General features: G+C 42.5%; 1 protein-coding gene across 1 annotated transcript in view; it reads right to left on the bottom strand.

The window, feature by feature from the left end:
- Window positions 1-12,742: 12,742 nt before the first annotated feature.
- tmeff1a (transmembrane protein with EGF-like and two follistatin-like domains 1a) overlaps window positions 12,743-22,043 on the bottom strand; it is a gene marked incomplete at both ends in the record, with an annotated part of 134,576 nt that continues 125,275 nt past the window's right edge. The window contains 4 exons of the mRNA XM_080725935.1: window positions 12,743-12,827; window positions 16,088-16,249; window positions 17,549-17,675; window positions 21,048-21,107. Coding sequence (XP_080582061.1) covers window positions 12,743-12,827; window positions 16,088-16,249; window positions 17,549-17,675; window positions 21,048-21,107 — 434 coding nt within the window. The remainder of the gene's footprint in view (window positions 12,828-16,087; window positions 16,250-17,548; window positions 17,676-21,047; window positions 21,108-22,043) is intronic.

The following is a 22,043-nucleotide window of genomic DNA, read 5'->3' as shown; positions in this document are numbered from 1 at the left end:
CGACCATCTGTGGGTGTCGACATCAAATCCATAAACAGTGCAGAGACTTGTTTCCCCTGGTAAGTAGCTGCCCCAGAGGTAGATCGTATTCTCTATCAGCACAGCTGTATGGCCAGAACGACCAGAGGGAACCTCAGCGGAATGTTCTCTTTCGGTTATCACATTCTTCCAGCATAAAGACACAGTGTTGAAGATGCGCACCTCAATCTGATCGCTGTTATTACTGTCCCCTCCAAAGTAATACAACTGGTCCCTCACTGTCAAAGCAACATTATAATCGTTTTTGGGGGCCCCTTTCAGATGTAGAGTCCAGTGCAACATTTCAGACAGACAGCTAAATACATCAATGATAGTAGCTGGGTTTGGTTCTGCTCCGTGAAGGGACACATAGCAATTGTGCATGCTGCCCGTTATATTGTTACAGGGATCACAAACGCCACACAAAGCTTGTCCAATCCGTTAAGCTGAATTGGCAGGGCTTCGCGTGGTGTTTGTGCTGCGATTTTATATTAATGGTATAGAGGGCGCTGAACAGGTTTCTGTCCGCATGCATTCACACACAAATTGGGGAGAAAATGGGGTACAAAAGCAAAGAAAACTAACAAACAAAAAACGAAGACCTGACCTTTATGTACAGTGTTACTGTACCTAGTTCTGGTCCATAGCGTTAGACAGAGGTCTCCTTAAAGCTATGGGACCAATGGGACCAGAATGTACTTAAAGTACCCAAAGTAAAAGTACACAATGTTTGAAAATAGCAGATCTACATGCAAAAGTGGTTAATGTACATTATGTTTTATAATAATGTTATAACTGATATCTCCAAAGTAACTAGTAACTAAAGTTTTCTAATAAATGTAGCTGAGTAAAAGTATACAATATTTGGATCCGAGATGTAGTGGAGTAGAAGTAAAAGTATTGGAAATTGGAAATACTCAAGTAAAAATGAAAAAAAAAAACTAAAAATTGTACTACATTACTTAAGTAAATGTAGCCTACTTAGTGACTTTGACTTCACACCACTGCTGTGTACTCACCAGTGACATTAGGAGTGACTCCCGCTGTGTCACGCATAGAAGCATAGCTCTGTCTCAGCTCACAGTCATCTGTAGCAGGTGACAGTAGCCTAACCCGTGGAAGTACAGTATAGCTCTGTGTTCAGCTCACAGTCATCCAGGGACGCGCAGAGAATGTTAGAGAGGCAGGGGCTGAAATTTCTAAAAGGGAGAAGTGTTGTGAGTTGTGAGCGTTGTGAGCTTGGAGGTCGGCTATTTTCGGTGCTTGATACCACACTGTGACTGAACTAAGCATAAGCAAGTGAATACCGGAGATGTGGCGTAACGGCATGGATTTATATACAGAGAGGGCAATTCTTTCAACATCAGACGCTGCATTCAAGTTCAGGAGAGTTTGGACAAGGCAATTCTCTTGAATGCTGCCTTCAGGTATGGCATGGAAAGAGGGGCATTCAAATGTGTCAACATTATTTAGACATATAACAGATCTGCAAGCTTAAGTATATGTTTTAATAGCTATATTGTGAGTACTGTAGGTATAAAATAGAGGTCAACTGGTTAACATATTAATCATCTAAATCTACAGTAATCTAAATCTAAATTTACAGTACAGTATTTCTTTATTTATTTTTTATTTTTTCACTTAAAAATTTATCCCACGATTTTGTAAGCCATTTTTCACCCGGTGCCAATTGTCTAATCATGTGATCCTGGGCGCTGCACTCCCTCTGCCAACCTGGGGAGAGCAACGGACTGACCTCATGCTTCCTTCTATGCATGAGGCGTCCAAGTCGCTTCTTTTCACCTGACGGGGTAGTTTCCCTGGTTGGACGTAGCGCGTGGAAGGAACACGTTATTCCAGCCAGTTCCTTTCCCCTCCATCAGGCAACCCGGCTGGCCAGGGGGAGGCAGCATAGAGACCAGGATTACTGCAAGTTTTTTTGAGAAGGGTACCTACTCTAGGAGACACAGGGAGAACATGCAAACTCCACGCAGAAAGGCCCTTTTGCCAACCCCACCTACAGTAGGGTGTGGGCGCTGATGCCGCGGAGGAGAGAACACGCCCCCAGTGCCCACAGCGTCCCCCAAAGAACCTCCAAAGTGACTTGTATTTGGCCACGGACCCCCATCTCATGTTGTTCCAGAGACGCTCCAGAAGCAATTATTTGCGTTACAAATGTTCACTTTTAAAAGATATAAACTTAAAAAAAAAAAAAGCAGATCTACAAGCTTGCAGCGTGGCACTCGGTTCTAAAGCATAAAATAATTCCAGGCCACCTCCAGGTACCATCAAAACAAAAGCTTCCTTTTCACAGAATCAGAGGTCTTCTCTCTCTCTCTCTCTCTCTCTCTCTCTCTCTCTCTGTGTCTCTCTCCCTCCCTCTCCCTCTCTCCAACCTATGCTGTTGCTAAGCAATTAGTAAAAAAAAAAAGAAAATAATAATTTCTGCTACAAAATAAGTACATTACAAGCACTTATCCAATCCACAGTGGAGGATTAAAAACCTTTAATGGCACGGCTGAATCGATTGAAAAGCCAACGTGATTCATCTGATGACCGTTATGCCCCCGGCCAAGAGTCAAACATTTCACTTTTTAATCCATGTAGGCTAACAAATGTGTTAGCCTTTTCTTCCCACTTGCATACAATGCGTTTGGATTATTATTTTTATGCACTTATTTCATCCTAATGGTTTTGTTCCCATTGTACTATAGGACAACTGCAGTATTATAGTGTTACTGTCAGCCAAAAACCTTGTATCCGTGTTTCAACATGTTGCAGTGTGAGCTTGTAGATCGTCTATTTTCAGCATGCAACCAAATGTAAAACCGTCCGTTACTAGCCAAAAAGGCCTGAGAAAATACATTTTTGTCGACGAAATCAACCGTAGATTTAGCCGACTAAAATCTTATGATATTTAGTTGACTAAAACTAGACTAAAACGAAAACATACTAAAATATGACAATCATTTCCTGTCAAAATCAACACTGATACGAGCTTTCCATCCGACGACAATCTAACCCAAATTTGGAGATAACTGACATCACTGATACCGCCGCCTGTACTGCGTATGCGGTACCGCCATATAGAGTCTGGAACCACAGCTCCTTAATGGCGAGTATCGGAAGTAGCCACTGCTGCACTGAACTGTAGTCCCATTGGAAACATAACAGAAGCACACTAGCACAGACGGAGTCAGTCAAGCGGCATATTCTTGTTATGAGTGTATCATTTAAGAAAACATTTGAAAACAACATGGAAGTAACACCAACAACACCAGAGAAATACGAAATAACGCCCGGAAAAATATTGAAATAAGACATAACGCTTCCAGTAGGACTTGTTACCGCTACTGCACCACCAAGGGAGCGGTTGCGTCACATCCACTTTATCTCGCACTCACCACTCATCGTTATCACATAAGTTGTACAAGGACTACAGTATAATTGTTTTTTGTTTGTTTTTATTTCCTGTTTTTTTCACAGTGTGTTCTTTGCTAATGGTTGAATTATTCATTACTGTCGTCAGTGCTAAAGATCAGATTGAGCAAAAATAAAAGAATGCAATCTGCCTGCTGTCTGTTTTTGTGTGCCAAGCCTTCCTGCTCCTTCAGACTGCAAACAAAGGGATGGGGTTTTTGTTTGGTACGCTACGCCCCCGCATCAATTATTTATCTGCTGTCTGCTGTTGTTGTTTGGACGTGTGTTCTCAGGGGTGTCGCACCAAATTCTGGGCCCTGGGTACAAGGATTCACTCACATTTTGTGCTTTAAGTATTGAAAAATAGCAGATCTACAAGCTCGCAAGCGCGGCACCGAGTGCCGCGCTGCGAGCTTGTAGATTTGCTATTTTTGAAAAATCGTGAACATTTGTCTTTTTTAGAAAAACCTATGTTTCTATGTCAGTGGTGCTCAAACTTTTTCATGTGAAGGACCCCCAAAATGATGTATTTGGCCACGAACCCCCATCTCAAAATATTTAGTTCCAGGGACCCCCCAGAAGTAAAATGTTAGGTACAAATGTAAAACAATACATATATTAATGATTTGCACACATTTTCACGAGTAAAAAAAGAAAGAAAAAAAAGCAGATCTACAAGCTCGCTGTGAGCTTGTAGATCTGCTATTTTTCAATAGCTAAAGCATAAAATAGTTAAGGTCCCCCCCTCCAACTTGGGCCCTAGTAACTCAGTCCCACTTTCCCCCCCTTGTGACGCCCCTGTGTGTTCTGCTCCTGTACATTCACAGTTTGATTTGTGAGCGCTGCGAGCTTGTAGATCTGCTACTTTTCAATAGTTAAAGCATATAAAATAATGTTTAAACGTAATGATGCGTAATAAAACCTTCATGGTTTGTTTCGTTTTTTTCATGTCAAGGATCCCTAAATTGCTCTGTATTTGACCAGGGACTCTCCTGTCCCAAAAGACCTGTGTGCCAGGGAACCTCATAAGAGGACATTTGTCAACATTTACAATGTTAAAACGTGTATGTAAAAAGTACAGTATGTATTGGCATCCAAGTCAGATTTAGTTTAGTCATATAGTATTTTGAATAAAATTCTATTTAGTTTTAATCATATTTTAGTCACCTGAAATATTAACTTTTAGTCAGTTTAAGTCGACCAAATATCATGAGATGTTAGTCGACTAAATCTACAGTTGATTTTGTCGACACAAATTTATAAATTGGCGGTGCCTTGGCGGCGTCGAAGCGGCTGATTTCACACTTGGTTACATGCTGAAAATAGCCGATCTACATGCTCACAACAACGCGTGAGCTTGTAGATCTGCTATTTTCAGAGCGCAACGCCCGAGCGCAAACAAACATAAAACGAATAGTCTTTTAGTTCTGCTTTTCCACTAGTCCCTCCCTGACATTTTAGTCTGGTTATTTGTTTACTAAACTGTCAATATACAGTATACTTAGTCTTAGTCCTCATAGCTTAGTTTATGTTTAGTTTTTAAGTCGTTTTCGTCAGTGAAAATAGGTATAGTCGACGAACATTTTTCGTCATAGTTTTAGTTGACGAAATCAACACAGGCTGCCTGTGTGTGTGTGTGTGTGTGTGTGTGTGTGTGTGTGTGTGTGTTTGTGTGTGTCAGCTGTGTGTGTGTGTGTGTGTGTGTGTGTGTGTGTGTGTGTGTGTGTGTGTGTGAGTGTGTCTGTCAGTGCGTCTGCTAAGAGTCTTCAGCAGCTGTCTCTTAACCCCCCCATGGTCTATAATTACAGTGCAGTGTGGTCTGGAGCCTACATTTACACAAGTAACTAAGTACTTTTACTTATGTACTGTACTCAAGTACACTTTTGAGTTATTTGTACTGTACTTTACTTGACTAATTTCAATTGCCAATATTATTACTTCTACTCCTCTACATCTCGGATCGGAAATATTGTACTTTTACTTCATTACATTTATTTGACAACTTTAATTACTAGTTACTTTGTAGATTTGGATTATTATTATTACAAAACATACATTAACAACTTCAGCCCTTAATACATTTTGTCCATTTGAAAATAGCCGATCTACAAGCGATGCGACGCATTGTGAGCTTGTAGATCTGCTATTTTCAAAAGATTTGTATTTTCGAAAGATTTGAATTGTTTGAATTTCTAAGTACATTTTGATACCAATACTTTTGTACTTTTAATTTACTTGTAACAGAGTACTCCTACATCACAGTATTGATACTTTTACTTGTGAGTACTTTTCACACCACTGCTGCTGTAGTACCGCGGTGCGTCTCATACTTCTGTCGCACCTCGCTGTGCCTGCCTGCCTGCTGGTAACAGAACCTGTCACTGCGCTAACATTAGCTTGTAGATCTGTTGTTTTTGGCAGGCTGCAGTGCACACCCTCGCACAACGCGAGTATAAAATGAAGCCGGAGTCTGCTGTTGGTGGGGTTTCATTTCCTGTTATACACTACTATGACTGTACTTATGAACTATTTTTAGGTATGCTTTACTTTAATTGAGTTCTTTATTAATACTTGTAGGCCTACTCCAGTTTATCTGGGAGGAAAAATATTGCACTTTTTAATCCACTATAATTATTGAACTCGCGGGAAGGGCTGGTGGGGGTTGGCTGCCTCTTGGTTGTACCAAGTTACCAACATGTTCAAAGTTGTGCTCAAAAGTAAAGCCATTCGTCATTATTATTCTGTTTTGCGACGGCGTCGTGTGCACAGAAAAGCCGAGAACAGCAGACCTCCAAGCTCACATCGCATCCGCAACGAGCTGTGATGAGCTTGTATTGTACGGTATATCAGCTGTTATCGTGCTCAATGCTGTTGCAGGGTTGTGGAGCGGAGTTGTCCTTTAAACTAGGAAATGACACACAATCTGATAATGAATTAAGCAAACCGTATTTGTGATGTAAAGCTCCCTCTCTCTCTCTCTCTCTCTCTCTCTCTCTCTCTCTCTCTCTCATCTTATATGAAATCGCTGAAGAGCCCTGGGTTAGAGTGCATGTTCAATAATGTGTCTCACTTGACTGGAAAAATAGCGCCTGTCCGACTGCTTACTTCCAAGAATCGCATTTTATCAGTGAATGGAAACAGGCACAATGCGCATTTTCTTTTTTCGACTTAATGATAATTAGCTTCCTAATTCGAATAAGCTTTATGGAATCGCAACTATTGTCAATAAAGTTGGTGTCCCACACACGCACGCACGTACATACGCAGGTACACACCTTTACATACTGTAGGAACATGTCATTGAGTCAAATGATGTCTGAAACCCGGTACATAAAAAAAAGAACAAGTCAGTTTTTTATTATCTTTTTTGGTTGAGACCAAAATAGCCTCCAAAAGTCCCACATGCAGTTTTATTAACAACATGACAAACACGTTCTACTCACATTGACAGAGTCACAGCTGCGAAGACGAGTCCACGGCGTGAAGAAGGACCTCCCACCACCCCGATAAACACAGTCATGCTTTGCCATACGGCGCAGATGCCGCACGTGAAAATAGCCCACCCGCAAGCTTCACAACGTGTCGCGTCTGCGACACGTTGTGCAGCTTGTGGGTCGGCTATTTTCATGTGAGTGTCAGCATTGCCGGGACAAAGTATAAAATGAGTGTTGGCACACAGACTATAAAAGCTGTCTACAGACTGTGCCATTTTGGACCCCTTGGGGGCGCCACCCCAGACTAAGAGCTCAGAGTCAACGTACTCCAGACAAACTAAACTTCGGTATCGGTCGATAACAACTAAACGACGTTGTAGCGTACCAAATGAACTTTCGGCAGTGAGTTGCGTTAGCAACGTTGTTCGGTTTGGCAGTTGTTGCACCTCCATGATTGCAGATAACTAGCCAAACACAACAAAGTTGTCCTTGAAGAAGCTGTTTTCGGGGCGCCCGCTGGGCTATTGGTCCAGGCGCATACCACTTAGGCATGGATGCCTGGCGGTGTCGCCGGTTCGATTCCCGACCCGGACGACCTTTGCCGCGCGTCACTCCCCATTTCTCCCCCCATTTCCTGTCAGCCTACTGTCCTGTCAATAAAGGCATAAAAGCCCCCAAAAACTAATCTTTAAAAGCAGCTATTTTCTTTTTCTCCTATAATGACGTAAACCGGCACAGACTGCAGACAGCTTAAGACGTTGTGGGTTGCGGTGGGAGGTCAAACGAAGTACATCGCCGCGTCCTATAGACACACGTGTCCCCAGCGCGTCTGTGACTCTGTTGTCATAGATAACACACAACGACAAAGCAGAGGACCAAATGATAGACAGGAAATAAACAGGATATGACGACGCGCTGGGCTGGCGAGGTTCCACAAAACCCCGCGCGGCGCGATCAGACCGACAGTAAACGATAGACGGAACACTTTTATACATTTGAATGTTTTCTATCAGCCTGTCACATATGGCCTAATTCTTCTGTCTCCGCTGTCAACGGGTGGTAAACAGAAAGAATTAAGATGTTTATAATAATTGGGAAGAAAAATGCTAACTGCTAACACAGTAAATTCCTCAGTGTTCATTTAGCGGTTAACTCTGGGAGAGTACAAATGTACACTCCCAGAGTTAAGGGTTGCTATACAACTTTCAGCCACTAGGCGTCTTACTTTTACAACGCCATTTCTACATAAGGTTTGTTATCTATCCCATTCACTTCCATAAGGCAGCAACCCTGTAGCCTGTAACATTGTACCACAACATTGAGCCTTACAAAAATATATTACCAAACCCAAGAAAAATGGCGGGATAAAGTCTGCAACTTACAGAGGTAAACAAAGCCAATAATTCTCTAGTTAAAAAAAATATTAAACAATATTATTATAATTATATTTCCACATGAATGTAATACTTTTTTTTCCAAATGTTTTTAAAAGCTCCGTTTTCATAAGACTGTTCCCTATACTAGACAAACACTGAGGATTTAATTGACCATGTTCACACCTCGGCCATCTTGGATTACATGACCACATGGGGTGGCAACGCAGCCAATTAGAAGCTTCCGCGGGCGGGGTCTTGCCTTACCCAACAGCTTCTGATTGGCTGCTTTGCCACCCCATGTGGTCACGTGATCCAAGATGGCCGCGGTGTGAATAAGGTCAACGGGTGTAACCAGTTAGCATCGCTAGCAGGTTAACCGTACCCTTCAAATACCCGGCATGCCCTCCCCACCCTGCGTGGGGATCCATTTTTAAAAAAACGTGCTGTGCTTGGGAATGTCTCTCTGGGTAGCAAAATGTGACACTATAAGAGCAAAAAGAAACTAAACAAACAAATGTCATTTCATTTTACACATTCAAAGAGAAGCCTTGGTCACCTCCCATTTCGGTGACCCAAGACTTTTTTTCATTTTCGTATACCATTCCTCCTGCGATGTGCAATCCTTAACCTTATGATCCCTCTATCACAGGGGTCTTCAATGTTTTCGGGCCAAGGACCCCTTAGTTGAGAGAGAGATCAAGCAGGGACCCCCACAACCTTTTCATAGATTCCATATAGTTTAATCGTTTGACAGCACAATCATCAGTGTATTTTGAAATCTTGTCAATTTGCGTTTTCAGATATTTAACCACTTGAACCGTCAATACTTAATAAACTTGACCTTTCACTCTGTACTTAGTCTGCTTTTTCCCCCCTCAACACCAAAGCTCTTTGCCTAAAATAGCCGATCTTCAAGCTCACAACGCGCGTTGTGAGCTAGATCTGCTATTTTTGGCTACAGTTCTCAGAATATGGACGCTATAGGGTTCAAGTTGTTAATATAAAAAGGATTGGTAGATTTGGAGGACCCTCTGTAGTAACTCTGAGGACCCCCTAGGGGTCCCGGACCCCCTGTTGAAGACCCATGATCTATAGGACGCCCCCTCGACCCCCCCCCCCCCCCCCCCCACTCCCCCATCCCCAGCCAGAACAACCTCTGTCCTAACGATTGTTCATCAACAAACACTGACTCCACTGCTTATCAAAGTTAAGACTCATTTCAGGAGGTTGCTTTGAGGTCAACCCAACCGTGACGTCCAAGTAAGACTTGTTCATTATTTCAGATGTGCTTTCTCCTCCCAAAGCGTTAAACATTCCCTTTTTCCAATCGTTACGAACTAACTCTTCCCATCCTCGTTGTCTGTCACACCACCACACACCAACAGTTCACTTAACTCTGGATGCGTGCGATTAAATAGGGCTCATCTGCTATTATCAATATTTCTGAAAGGTTTTGAAAACTTTTGAAAGAAAAGTCATTCATTGATTATTATTGATATAATTGATTAAATTGGCAGTTCAATAAGTGTTGCACGCCTACTTGTTTGATTACGCCAATCCAATGGATTAATTACTCGTACTGTACGAGGCGACGGCCCTGAAATGATCACAGAGTTAAATGAACAGGTGTGTTTGTTTTTACACCTGGTCGTTACTCAGCGCTGACACCTGCTGGACAGAGTTCGCTTTGCAACACATCTGCTGTGACAATGTGTGATAGGTATTTCTTTTTTTTTCATAACCACTTTCACCCTGGTGTCCCTATCAGGGCATGGGCAAGTACTAATTTTATATTTTACCAAAATGTTTTCTTTTAATAAAGAAAATAGGCGATCTACCAGTAGCTTCAGTAGACCGGCTATTGTTGGAACAACTGGAGTAGGCTATAAAACAGGGTAGAAGTGGTTAAAAGTTTTTTTTTGTCTTTCTTTCTTTTATCCCCGCATGGCCTTCCATACTCTAATTAGAATTATATAAAGTAGACAAAAACATTACCCTTGTGTTATTAACAAAATAAAATAAAAACAAGAACCTAATATAAAAGCATATAATATTATTAATAAATTATTAGCTCGTTAAACAGTGTGGCTTTTCTTTTTTCTTTTTACACAATGAGAGAATAAGTGTAAACATATCCATCTCCCTGGCTGCTCTCCCCAAACTAATACAAAAATAAAAATAAAAAAATAAAATAAAAAAAGCATTTGGTGAACAGCTGCACGTTGTTTGTTGAAAAAGGACGACAGAACGACAACAACAAGCGAAAGAGAGACAGAGTGATAGAGACAGAGAGACATAGGGTGCGTTCGGAAATGCGCACCGGCTGTGTGCTCAGTGTAGTGAGTGCAGTGGGCGGTGACGTTGTAGAGTGCACTCGTTGTGGCTTATTCACCAACGACCAGTTAAGAGGCAGCTGTATGCTTTTTCACTCTGAACTCTGAAGGAAAACTTTCTGAAAAGCAGCAGTTGCCAACGTAACGTTGCTATTGACACGTAATTTAATTCATAACATTTGCCTGCCTGCTGTTGGTTTACACGTTGATGTGTGGGTCACGATAAAGCCCAAAGGACCAATCAAGCCGCAAATAGTGCATTTTGCTATCATCTCCTAATCCAGTGTTTCTCAACCTTTTTTCTGCATGGGCACACTTTTCATGTCCCAAGAATCCATGGGCACACCAACATAATACGGAGGTGTAAATATCGTGACTGTCGGGAAGAAACCTTGTATCTCCAAGTTTCAAATGTGTACGTTTCTTCGCAAAGTAAAGCCCTGCTTCATCATACAAGGCTGTCGCACAACAGGAGTGAAAACAGCAGATCTACAAGCACACAGCACCTCACACCGTGAGGCATTGTGTGCTTGTAGATCGGCTGTTTTCACTACTGTTGTCCCATGGCACAGTGGTTGAAAAACACTGTCCTACGCCATTGTTCACCGCAGAGAAGCGCTCGAGACACCGCCATGAAAATCAACCAATCAAAACGCACCACACTGTCAAACCAACTTCCGAGTAGGGTCTACTGAGCACACCCGGTGCGCAGCGCACTGGATTCTCGAACGACAACGCACCGAGTGCACCGAATAAACGAACGACAAGATGGCACGCCAGTGCGCTGAGTGCGAATTTCCGAACACACCCATAGATAGGGAGAGATACATAGAGAGAGACAGATAGGGGGTAGAAACAATCTTTAACAATAATAAATAGCACATTCCGGTACATTCCAAAGCATCCGTTTCGCAACGATTCTAGAACTCCAGCTCAGCCAGTTTGACCAAACGTACCACGTCTCGTAAAGCATTCAACGTAAATGAACAAATATAGCAATTAAGACAATCAAACTAGGGCTGGGCCATATTATGGATCAAATATCAAATATCACGTTATTTTCTTTTCCTAGACCAAATACCTTAATGTCAATATTGTGACGATAATATCGTATTGTGACAATAATATGAATCGCTCCTTTTTTTATTTTTCAAAAAAAGAAAATAGCAATCTACAAGCTCACAACGCGTCACAATGCGTAGATCGTCTATTTGTAAGAATAAATTAGGGCTTAATAAGGCCAGTAAAGACAACACGTATGTCATATTACGATATTACGACATCCTAAATCCCAGGCGATACCGTGGATCATGTCTAGGGTTGGGAGCCGGAGGAACCGGTTCCAGGGGAGTCCCAGCTAAATGATAGTCAGGAACCAAATGGACCCTTATGGGTGTGTAACTCCGAGAGTGTACAAATGGAACCAAAATGGTCCGTAACGGGTTCATTTGTACACTCTTTGTACAGTGCAGTGTAAACAGTGTGCACTGTAGTGTGCTGGTCCTCAACCTTTTCAGGCCACGACCCCCAAAATAATCATATATTAACTTGGGATTACATACATTTTATACAACACAGTTCTATTGTGAAAATAGCAGATCTACATATAGATGAAGAGCAGGTATATTGTCACAATTTCTGCCTTTAATATTTGCCAACATGGCCATTGTTAATTTTTATTTTAGTGCGAAAACAATGTTTCACATTAAGCTAATCATCTGTGATTAACCTAAATTGTCAAAACCTTAAGGGATCCCAACCCTAATCATATCACGATATCGACACGATATGGATATATATATCGCCCAGCCCCACATGGGATAATAACTACGGTACGATGGCATAGTGACAAAGAGTTCGTTTTTTTCTTTTTCTTTTTTGTCGAGTCAGTTCCATGTAACTCAGTCCTCTAAAGTGGCTTCCAAAGAAAATGTCACAATGTTTGTGAAGGTCAAGACTCGCCTCGGAAAGGAAAAAAATAAAAATAAAATGTAAGGCCCCTGAAATGAATTAACTCCTTTCTTCTGTTTGTTTTCGATTTACTCCCATGGGGGAAAAGGAGGATAACACAACAGATCTCATGTAAAAAGAACAAATGGTTTTCCCCCTGCGCCGTAAGAAAAAAAGCTGTTGTAAAAAAAACACACACAAAAGCAGGAGGCTATACCATCCTGGAGTTAGTGTCCGACGAAAAGTGTCCCAGGTTCTGTTTTTGCCGACGGCCACGGTTGTTTTTCGGGCATTTCCTGAAAAGAGAGAGAGAGAGAGAGAGAGAGAGAGAGAGAGAGAGAGAGAGAGAGAGAGAGAGAGAGAGAGAGAGAGAGTTTTGAGTTAACATTCACAATTCATTTTTAAATAACAGATCTGCAAGCTCGCAGCGCAGCACTCGGTGAAGCTTGTAGATGAGCAATTGTAAGTGCAAGTGTAAAAATATGTGTGGATTCGAGTGTTGTCTTTTGTCATCGCAAACGTGGTCGCAAAACGGCACGCGCGGATCGTGCACGGATCGACACACCACGACCACGTTAGAGGGTAAGACAATCATAAAATAGCGTGCCAGGAAACGCTCAAAGCCGATTTTTATTGGTGGCAGTAAATTAGTTAATATTACCATATAGAACTGTGGCTCTGACCCTTGTAGAGTTTTTTTATCTATGTTTTATTGATTGAAAGCTTTATTAGCAGTTAAAAAAAAGAAAAAAAAACAGTACAGCCTTTTGAATAACAACACCAGCAGCTCAATGCGGAAGATATAAGCAGAAATTGTATTTTATTCCCTTCATTATTATACGTATTTGTTTTCTTTATTTAAACAGGCATGTAATGAACCACTAAAACCCTATATACTTAGTCGACTATCTTTTCAATAACACTTATTTATATTTTTTTACAGAGGTTCACACAATGTTTGTCACATTATTAACAAACATCCATTTTATTTTATAGTCAACATTTAGCTCACGTACCCCCTGCAGTACCTCAGTGAACCCCTAGGGCAGGGGTCCTCAATAGGCGGACCGCGGTCCATGTCCGGACCGCGAGGCACCGCCGTCCGGACCCAGGACGAATTGTAGGAAAAAAAAAAAAATGTTTCCACGTCTCGTTGTATTCATTCACTTCAGCTTCATTGCAAGCGCTGTGTGTGAGAGAACCAGCGACGCGCTGATTGGCTGATGCTGGCCACAGATTATTATGGGTTGTCATCTCTATGACAACGACACGCTCAGCTAGACTGACTGTCTGTTAGCACCTGGGTCACTACAGTTCATTCCACAGACCACGGAAGTTTTCGGAGCTGCAGCCTGAGCCTGCAACACTAGTGCAACTATACGCAAATCATTCAGTGGGGTTCATTCACGCACAGCATCAACGTGAATACGTTTGCAGGATTGTAATCTTCTCTCCAGAGAGTTTGTCGCGATCGACGTGCCTCGGTCGCCTCTGTCTTTCTGCATGGATATGCAGCGACGGCATCGAGCAAAGCTTGCTGCGAGCTACATGAAGTAGCCTGCTCGCTAGGAGCCGCTTCGTCTCCGATGCGTGGCCGCGAGACCTTGTTTTCAGATCGATATTCACGTTGTGACACAAGCATAAATTATTCGAAGATTATCCCAGTTTGTTAAAAGAAACCAGAGCGCAAAATATCTCTGCTCCACTTTGATTTACTACAATCTGTTCTCCCTTCTGCTGTTTCGTGTACTGGAAAAATCAAACCCAGTTTGAAGTGAGTGGTGGATCCAACCTGATGACCAAAAGGCTAAAATCTCCCCATCCAAGGGGAATTCCCCTTTTAGGCTAGTGGCTAAGATGTTGTCTTTCCATGCAAGGACCTAAGACCCTTTTAATAAAGAAAAAAGACACACACACACACACACACACACACACACACACACACACACACACACACTATATATATATATATATATATATATATATATATATATATGTCATAGTATATTAGAGAAACAGCACATTCGAGACGCGGAGCACTCGTGGTGCGGCACGGGGCGGAGCAAGCGGTCGCCTCAACAACGTACTCCAGGCGGTGCGCCGCTCTATTGTCCACGACACTGCGAGCGGCTACCGAAGCCCCCCTGTATCCACGAAGCCCAAACGAGTTACGAGGCCCCCCTGGGTCCACGAAGCCCCAAGCGGCGCGAAGGCCAGCGGACCTTGGTCCTGCTCTTCGCCCCCGAGCGCCGCAGGCGCGAGTGGCCGCGAAGAGCGGGCCAGGGCCGCGCGGCCGGCGGAGCGCCGCGCGAGTTACGAAGCCGTGGTGAATGCAATCGTTATATTTATGCCCAGGCCGTAAGGCCTGGGCAAGCGCACGTTAAACGCCCTGTCCAAGTGACTACAATGGAGCTAATGGCTAGGCTAGGCTAGGCTAGGCTAGGCTAGGCTAGGCTAGGCTAGGCTAGGCTAGGCTAGTAAATAAAGAGTAAACACTTCCGGTCTGCGGCGAGTTCAAAGCGTGACGTAACTCTCTTATATACACTCTGGCTGACGTCGCCATCTGGTGGTGATTAGTGTGTGGTGAACGTCAAAACGAGTGCTCCTTGACAACTTTTACTGGTTTCTTGAACATACTGTAACATATATATATATAATTATTATGTTTCAAAAACATATTTGTGGACCCTCAAGATTTGTATTTGAGGACCCCTGCCCTAGGGGGTGCACATGACCCCATTTCGAGAGCCACAGCATTAACGGGCACGCACGGGCACGCACACGCACACGCACACGCACACGCACACGCACACGCACACACACACACACACACACACACACACAAGTTGGTTTTAGCACCAGTAACAGGCCAAGGCCAACAATGACTTGTATAATGAAAAGGTAAAATCAATGTTTTATTTTTATTACATGATTGAAGGAGGCTGGGCCCGTTGCCTGGGTGATAATGCCAGAGTCACCTCTGGAGGAACCAGAAGTCCATTTATGGTCAGTGTGGCTTTGGGCCAATCACAACTCTGTTCCCTCACCCCGTCGTCCACGTGTAGAATCAAACTATTTATATTATATGCTTTAACTATTAAAAAAATAGATATACAAGCTCACAGCGTGAGCTTGTAGATCTGCTATTTTTGAAAAGTGTTTTTTTTGAATACGTCTATGCATCTGGGTGGTCCCTGGAAAAAACATATTTTGAGATGGGGGTCTGCGGCCAAATACATGTAATTTTGGGGGTCCTTGACATGAAAAAGTTTGAGAACCACTGATTTAGAAGAAGGATTTAAAAGACATTCATAGTATCGGGTCAAAAATATTCAAAGACTTTAGTCTAGAAAGCGGTTTTGCTAGTTTAGTTTTTGGCTGTCATATGGACGCATGCAGATCTGCTATTTTAGCTATTTTGAGACTAAAATAAGGACATTTTCTCTATGCTTTTCATCAGTTTTCATTGTTTCCCTGTGAACACACAATACAGTTTCAGTTCGTTATTCTTAGTAAAGCCTTATTTGGTCAGTTTGCAACTCATCCCGTCCCATACCTGGTGATGCACATCACCACGGCGACGATGATGGCGATCTGCACGGCTCCGATGATGGCGGCGATGAGGACGTAATGCAGCTTCTGTCCACTAGGGACAACGTAGAGGATGTTGAAGTCCTGCGGCTCCTCGCAGTGCGGGCCCTTGTAGCCTGCGTCACACCTGGTGGAGAAGTAATCAGTAAATAGTAAACACTTGGATAAAATAATGGTGGCCAGCCCAATTTTACTTACTACTCTGCCACAATAAAAGTCTGGAATTAAACATGTACTTGAGTAAAGCCCTTTGCACACAGACGCGTTCTTTTCGCACGAAAAAAAAAAATGCCGATTTCATTTTTTAAAAGAAAACAATGATCCTCTATGACTCATGCACACCGGCTTCAAATTTGCCATGCGGCAGGTGGCTGCAGCTGTGAGTTTTTTTCCCGATCGAACCCAGTTCGATTTGTGCTCATTGACTCCTTTTATGACTTCTTTTTGGATCCGCAGTGTAGATTCCGCACAGCCTTGCACACCAAATCCAATGCGTTTTAATCAAGCAGCAAACGGAAAGAAACGCAACTGTACTGTGTGCAAAGGGCTTTACTGTACAAAAGTATTGGTATAAACGTGTACCTAAAGTATGGAAATGTCCTTAAAGTACCCAAAATACTGGCTTACTTACTTGCCTCTTTTCGCCCCCCCAAACAAATAGCGAAAAAACAGTTGATCTACACGCTAGGGATAGAGCTTGTTAATTTGTATTGATAATGAGCACCTTATTGATTCAGCTTATTGAGCCTGGGCTTTAATCAAGCCCACTATTGAGCGTTTTCTATTTCGTGGAAAGACGTGAGACAACAAATTCTGAACAGAACTGTGAGTTTGTGGCTGACCAACATCTATGAAGATGACAATTGACAAAAGTAAAAATATATTATCATTAATATCATTAAAATAACCTTTCATTAATGCAATAAGTGTTAAATGGCTTTATATTATGGATAGCCATCATTTCTTGATGGCCTCTTGTCTTGATTGCTTAACTCTTATACCGCTACGGACGTTCCCGTTCGCCCCAATTCTCGAGGTCGCGCCGCGCCAATACGGCCGTTCGTTCGTTTACCTTGTTGATGTCCGTAAGCTGATGAGGGGTCGCGCCGCCGTGTACTGTAATCACATCGCCCGCAGTGATGGTCTTAAAAATCCATTATGCGTTAACATCAACGGAGACCAATTCTCTTCCGTGTTGATTTTCTCTGGCCCTGAGGCTCTGTGGCCAGAGACTACTCTCAATGTATGGCAAGCCATACCGGCCAAATTCACATTAATTCTTGCATGACGCCGCCCTCTGCTGCCTGGTCTCGCTGTCTGCGTGTGTGTGTGTGTGTGTGTGTGTGTGTGTGTGTGTGTGTGTTTGCGTGCGTGCGTGCGTGCGTGCGTGCGTGCGTGCGTGCGTGCGTGCGTGCGTGCACAGTACCTGCAGGTAGCGATGTTGTGCTTGAGCTCACACTTCCCGTGCACACAGAAGCCGGCGTAGCTGTCAGAGCAAGGCAGCCCGGGGACCCCGGCGTAGAACCCGTCACCGTGGTCCAGGCCTTTGGTCTCTGGAGAGAGAGAGAGAGAGAGAGAGAGAGAGAGAGAGAGAGAGAGAGAGAGAGAGAGAGAGAGAGAGAGATTGAGTTAAGTCAGGGGTCTTCAACAGGGGGTCTGGGACACCTAGGGGGTCCTCAGAGTTACTACAGCGGGGCCTCCAAATCCTTGTGTGATAGGACACAATTATTTTAAATGAACAACTTGAACCCTCGCATCCCTATTTCAAGGAGAACTTTAATAGCCGAAAATAGCAGATCTACAAGCTCTCAACGCCCGGCTATTTTCGGCAAATTTGTTTGATGTAGAGGTCAAAAAGAGCAGACCAAGTACATAGTGATTAGTGAAAAGTCAATTTTACAAAATATCAACAATTTAAGTGGTTAAATGTGTGAAAATACACATTAACATGAATCCAACATAACACTGATGACAGTGCTGTCAAACAAGTCTATGAATCTATCTATGAAATCGATGAAAAGGGGTCCTTGGCCTGAAAACGTTGAAGACCCCTGAGTTAAGGCATGCTCACGGGGTTGGGACGATTCAGTTACCACTTAGGAAACAGGCCGTTTTGACCAAACGCTCGATATGGGAAAAGAAGGCAAGCAGAGATATCCATGTTCGATATTCAATGAGGTTGTTGAATACCTCGATATCGATATTACTCACGATATTAGTAAAAGCAATTCCATTATAGTTTTTAATGTTTTTGTTTCTGCTTTAGGTCCACTGCCTGTCTAATCCAGATAATGAATAGCATATCCATGCATGCACACTGCACAGTACACATATACATTAACTCATTGAATGCCCTTTTCAAGATGGCCGCCAAGTACCAGGATGCCACGTTCCTAAATTTCTAGTGCACGGATCAATTTTTAGTGCACGGATCGTGCACGCCCATGCACCATATATGCACCATATGTGTAGTACTTTTTAACAGCTTTCAAACAAAAAAATCCGCTTGGAAATCCGTTCAGGCATTCATGAGATATAAGCCTTCAAAGTCAGACAAAACAAACACTGCCACCTTCCTAAATTTCTAGTGCACGGATCAATTTTTAGTGCACGGATCATGCACGCCCATACCTAGATCATGCACCATATGTGTAGTACTTTTTAACAGCTTTCAAACAAAAAATCCGCTTGGAAATCCGTTCAGGCATTCATGAGATACAAGCCTTCAAAGTCAGGCAAAACAGCCATTTTTGACATTTTGAAAGATGTGTTTGTTATGGGGCTAAACATGCAATTTCGCAATTGCGATCATGCCTAATACATTTGAGGCATTTTTAGAATTGTTTTTATAAAAAAAAAATTGAAAAAAAAAAAAAAAAAAAAAAAAAGGGGGGGGGGGGGGGGGGGTTTTCAAAATGGCTTCCAACTCGGGAAACTCGGGCTGTGGCACCCTGTTACTACTGTAATAACTCGGGAAACTCGGGCCTTGGCAGTCAATGAGTTAAATGCCTTATTTTTTATTTTCCAACAATGGTTTTATTGAATGGACTGCTTTTTTTGCACGTGCTAAGTGCATGCATATTGTGTCTGTCAATGAATTTGACACATGTATACACCAATACCTCATTTCAAGCCGTCTTCATCGATATGTATACCTTGCATGTTGATACCTCGATATCGATATAGTTTCGATATATTTCCCAGCCTTAGTGGGAACGTGTTAGGCACTCCAGGTGTTCAGGTACCCCGACTGAAACTTTACTAGAATTTAAGCTTTTGATCAACGTGTGCCCGTTATCTCTGCTATGGTGCCGACATCAATACAGCATGGAACTGTGGACAGAATCCTATCCCATAATGATACTAACATTCTAAGTCTTGGGTCTCAGAGGCTAAATCCGAGGCTCAAGTGCCCGATAAATAATGGACCTTGATGTGAAAAGTGTTCTATAAGCCACTGCAGACATCAGTGCAGGATAAAGAGAAAAACTCCTGAACCTGTGAGATGTGAAATGGAGAGGTGAACGAGGAGAGACAGATGGAGGCCGTTCGGAGAAGCCTGGTCCCCAGAGAGAGATAGCAGCTGATACCCAGGCAGAGAATGAACCAGGATCCATAAGACTTTAACACAGTCAGAACGGGTACACATTATTGTGTATTATTATTTTATGCTTTAACTACTGAAAAATAGCAGATATACAAGCTCACAGCGTGGCACCGAGTGCCGCGCTGCGAGCTTGTAGATCTGAAAATTTGAATCATGAAAATTTGAATTTTGTCCCGATTCATTGAGTGTCTTTTGAATCCTTCTAAGGTTTATTTGAAAAACCTATGTTTCTATGTCAGCAATCGTCAAAGAAAAGGTCCTTTTCACTTAAGTGCCACCGAGTGCCACGCTGTGAGCTTGTATATCTGCTATTTTTCAATAGTTAAAGCATTCAATAATTCTAGGCCTAAATGGGTTTTAATACAGTCGGATAACGTTCTGTTCTTCTGCCTCAGTGCAAGGTTATTATACTGTATAGAACACAGTTTATCAAGGAGTTCCACACTCTCTTAGGCCTGTCGCAATAAGTAACCATTATGTTATGCTCTAGCTATTAAAACAATAGCAGATATACAAGCTCACAGCACAGCACAGACTGCGAGCTTGTAGATCTGCTATTTTTTAATAGTTAAAGCACAACATAATGGGTAAAGTGGTTCCAGGTCTTAACTCGTTTACTGCCTATGACAAGTATGGCGAGCTGTCATTGTTGTTGAGGAAACGAGCATGACGCATCACGGCACAGCATGATGTCATATTTAGCTATAAATTAGCTGTATACCGAAGAAATATATAGAAGTATACAGATCTACAGAGATATCTAGAGTTAGACTTAGATTTATAGATTCAGATACCGAGACTCATAGAAGAATATTGAATAGATGCACTACAGACTTAGTGCATGAAGAGAGCCTACCTTTATACAGTAATTATAAGGGTTCATGGGCTCTCCGGTTAACTAGACTTTATCATACCAGATTCAAGTGAGATATCTACAGTACCAAGCATGTCTACACTCATGTCATCAACATGGATCAGGAAGATTTGGGAAAAACAAATTTTTGCCCTATTTGTGGACATAAGCCACCTACGGTCGCTTATCTCCCGATTAGGGAGTCTTACTGGTCATACCAGATTCAAGTGAGATATCTACCAGCGACCCCACCTCATATACAGTCCATCTATTTTCTATTACTTTAACCATATCCTATCTTATTTTCCTTTCAGTCAATATGCTGTAAACTCTATAAAACAATTAAAGTATGATCGCCGGTCTGCCATTTCCGCAAACGGATGAACAAAAAAAGGTTAACAAAAATTAAAAGCAGTGTGTGTGTGTGTGTGTGTGTGAGTGAGTGACACAGTGCTGCAGTCTTACCTAAAACGTCAGGTTTGAACGGAATGCTGTCATCTTTCTTCCCCGCTTTCTCTCTGTCTGCTGAGGGAAAACACACACACACACACACACACACACACACACACACACACACACACACACACACACACACACACACACACACACACGCACACGCACACGCACACATTTTAATTCCTTTATTGGATTACGATTAGAGACATAAATCATCAAAATCCAATAGTAATAAGAAGCAATTCAGTACAGTGCAAAAGATCATGTTCACAAATAATGTAATAATTCCTTAGGCTATAGGGCAGGGCAGATCAAAAAACGATTAAGCTATGGATATAGATGGCACCGTCTTTTCCATATAAAGTGACTGCCAATGATGGCAGACACAGATCAGAACTTAGCCAATTGTTTTGCTGTTTTTTTTTTTTTTGCCAGTCCAGCAAGTTGGAGTCCTCCTCGCACACACATTTTGTGAACATGCCCCAGGCTACCAAATATCAAAATTATAAATGTACAATTATAACCACAAGATGGGGGGGGCTGATATTTTGACCACACAGACACACTGACGGCAATGACAATTAAAGCAAGAGCATCACTTTTAAACCAGGGGCATCAATTGGGTATGGCAGGGGTATGCAGCTGCCATACCCTGGGTCCAGGGGGGGAAATAAAAGTTACCTTTAAATATAAAGCCATGAATGTCTCTTTGTCTATCTGTATTATGTTGTTAAATTACATTAAAAGAACTACAACATGTAACAAAATGGTCACTTTCACAAGGTATTGTGGCACGTTTACTAACATGCCAAGTTTAGCTGCACTTGAACAACCATTCCAGGCTGCCATATCCAGCACAAGAAACCGTAGAAACGGGGGGGAAATAGAATGTACTTCTTAAGGTATGGCAACATGACTGGTGTCTTGCACGCGCGTGAAGGCACGTGTGCAAGACACCAGTCATGTTGCCTTACCTTAGCTTTTTCTGAACTGACGCCACCGTTT

Source organism: Nannobrachium achirus, assembly GCF_963921795.1.
Source record: "Nannobrachium achirus genome assembly, chromosome: 5".
NCBI lineage: Eukaryota > Metazoa > Chordata > Actinopteri > Myctophiformes > Myctophidae > Nannobrachium > Nannobrachium achirus.
The sequence above is the reverse complement of the archived record's forward strand: the minus strand, read 5'-3'. Positions and strand labels throughout refer to the sequence as shown.